This window comes from Triticum dicoccoides, unplaced genomic scaffold, assembly GCF_002162155.2.
Source record: "Triticum dicoccoides isolate Atlit2015 ecotype Zavitan unplaced genomic scaffold, WEW_v2.0 scaffold242843, whole genome shotgun sequence".
NCBI lineage: Eukaryota > Viridiplantae > Streptophyta > Magnoliopsida > Poales > Poaceae > Triticum > Triticum dicoccoides.
The window spans coordinates 1-2,034 of NW_021250063.1; the positions used below are offsets into that span (position 1 = coordinate 1).

Consider the following 2,034-nt stretch of genomic DNA (forward strand, 5'->3'; position numbering starts at 1 on the left):
AGGTAATAATCACTTGTTTTGTATATTTATGGACGTTTACCATATATGTTGTAGCGGCTTCCTGGAACCTGGTCCCCACTGTGCCCAATTTCTAAAACTTAGCAAAAAAAGTATAGTACTTAACATAAGACAAAAACATAACGCTCATATGTTTTTTAATACAACAAGCGACCTCATCAGTTTCCATTAAAGAAGCAGCCAATCGAACTTACAAGAGTTTTGAACCAAAAGGAAGCTAAAACAACTAAAGCAAGCTCGATAGGAAAGGGACCGTAACTTACTAATTACATGCACCAGGAAGCAGGATACCTCAACAACGACTCCAGGAAGCAACCTTTGCAAATTCAACATTCACATTCAATCCTGAGCACAACAGGGTTCCAACCATGGCATACTTCACATGTATTGCAAGAAAATCCTAGGTGTTCACCCCAGCATTAAACATATAATTAATTGTCATATAATAATCTATTATTTCATAACAAGGGGAAATGAACCTAGAATTTTAATTTGTTATGATAAATAAGACACGTCAGATTCCAAAAGAAGCAAATGAGATCATATTAGTGTGACAAATATAATATTGTCAATTATTCAGAAGGTAGAAAAACATTCACTGATTACAGACACACAATGGAATGACATATGCTCCATTTATTTTATAGATTAGGATGCATATCTAGGAACTCAACCATGTCCTTCACTTGTGCACTGGTCTTTGGGGTAATTAACAAATGTCTGTCTTAGTAGTGGTTGTTCTCCCAGAACTGAGCCTGGAGATAGTCTATTGTGTTCTTTTCCACCTGAAATGCCTTGGCAAGAACATCATCTGATATTGGTGGGTCTGACCCAAATACTGCATTGGCAATTGTGATAGCCCCTGGGTTCTGGCTGCTTAGCGCGGCAATTGCAACAGCAGGCAGGTGGGGGTTGGGGTTGAATTGGAAGTGGATGAGCCCCACGGGGAAGACAAACACATCACCTTTGTTGAGCACCTTGGAGAAGAACTTGTTTTTGTTGGGGGCGGGCTGGTTGGATGTCACAAAGCCAACGTACAGTGTTCCCTCGAGCACCGTGAGGATCTCAGTGGCGCGAGGGTGCGTATGTGGTGGGTTTTGGCCCAAGGGAGCATAGTCGATGCGCGCAATTGATATGCCGAGGGTGTTCAGTCCAGCAATCTGCATGACGTTGATCAAAGTGACGTTGGATCCAACCTTGTTTGGCACCCTAGGCTTGTCGAGGTTGGCCGCCTTGAAGAAGTCATCTGCATTGACCTCCATCGGGTTCTTGCAAACAAACCCATTGACACGGACTGGGGGCAAAAGAGATGTACATGTAAGCTCAGATTTTACATTGTTTCGACTCGCATATAATTACCAGAAATAGATTTCAACATATGTATTTGGTGAAAACATGATGACAAAACGGATAGTACCTGGTGAATTCATGTCGGCGACACAAAAGTCCTGGAGTGGGCTAGGATCAGAAGCAGTGGCCTGCCATGAGACTAACGCAAGAAGTGCAGCAAGGAGGAGAAAAGAAGAGGAGGATGCCATTTCGTTTTAGTGTCTTTGGCTCTTCTGTTCTCTCGTCTTCCTATTTCTGTTTGTGGCGTGAGTGACGATGGTTTGAACATGCAGGGGATGCATGTGTTTATATAGGCGCAGAACTCGTGAGTAATAGACAAAGTCAAGTGCAACCGATCAACAGATTGAAATGGTCTCCGGCTGCTGATTAAACTATTTTGCATAACTTTACAGGTTCCCTTTAAGACACGTTTTCCCTTCAAAGAAGCAATGTGAAACTCTCTCCTGAGTCGCCACAATGCATGCAGGGCTGGTTCCAGGAAAAGTCACCACCCGTCGCCATTTAGGAAATTATTTTGAAGATAAGAAACAGCGACAAGATAAACAAATGAAATTCCACTACTTTAATTAGATACAGTATCACATACTTGGTCAGAATATGAACTGGTGGTCTGGTGTGTATGCACAAAGTTAGTTAAAGAGCAGTTGAGAAAAGCCAAGTCATGTA

The 2,034-nt window shown here is 42.2% G+C and overlaps 1 protein-coding gene across 1 annotated transcript; it reads right to left on the reverse strand.

Moving 5' to 3' along the window:
• Window positions 1–551: 551 nt before the first annotated feature.
• On the reverse strand, window positions 552–1,608 carry LOC119345488 (germin-like protein 8-11). Its single transcript, XM_037615545.1, has 2 exons — window positions 1,436–1,608; window positions 552–1,312 (listed from the first exon to the last, which is right to left on the reverse strand). The coding sequence occupies exons 1-2, from the start codon at window positions 1,554–1,556 to the stop codon at window positions 744–746; spliced, it is 690 nt and encodes a 229-aa protein (XP_037471442.1). The 5' UTR covers window positions 1,557–1,608; the 3' UTR covers window positions 552–743.
• Between the last annotated feature and the right edge of the window lie 426 nt (window positions 1,609–2,034).

What these genes read in the sequence shown, in the direction of transcription:
- LOC119345488 (XM_037615545.1), bottom strand. Translation starts at nt 1,556, where the DNA reads ATGGCATCCTCCTCTTCTTTTCTCCTCCTTGCTGCACTTCTTGCGTTA. An exon ending in CGCCGACATGAATTCACCAG is followed by an intron (nt 1,313 to 1,435) that starts GTACTATCCGTT and finishes TTTTGCCCCCAG; the next exon opens with TCCGTGTCAATGGGTTTGTT.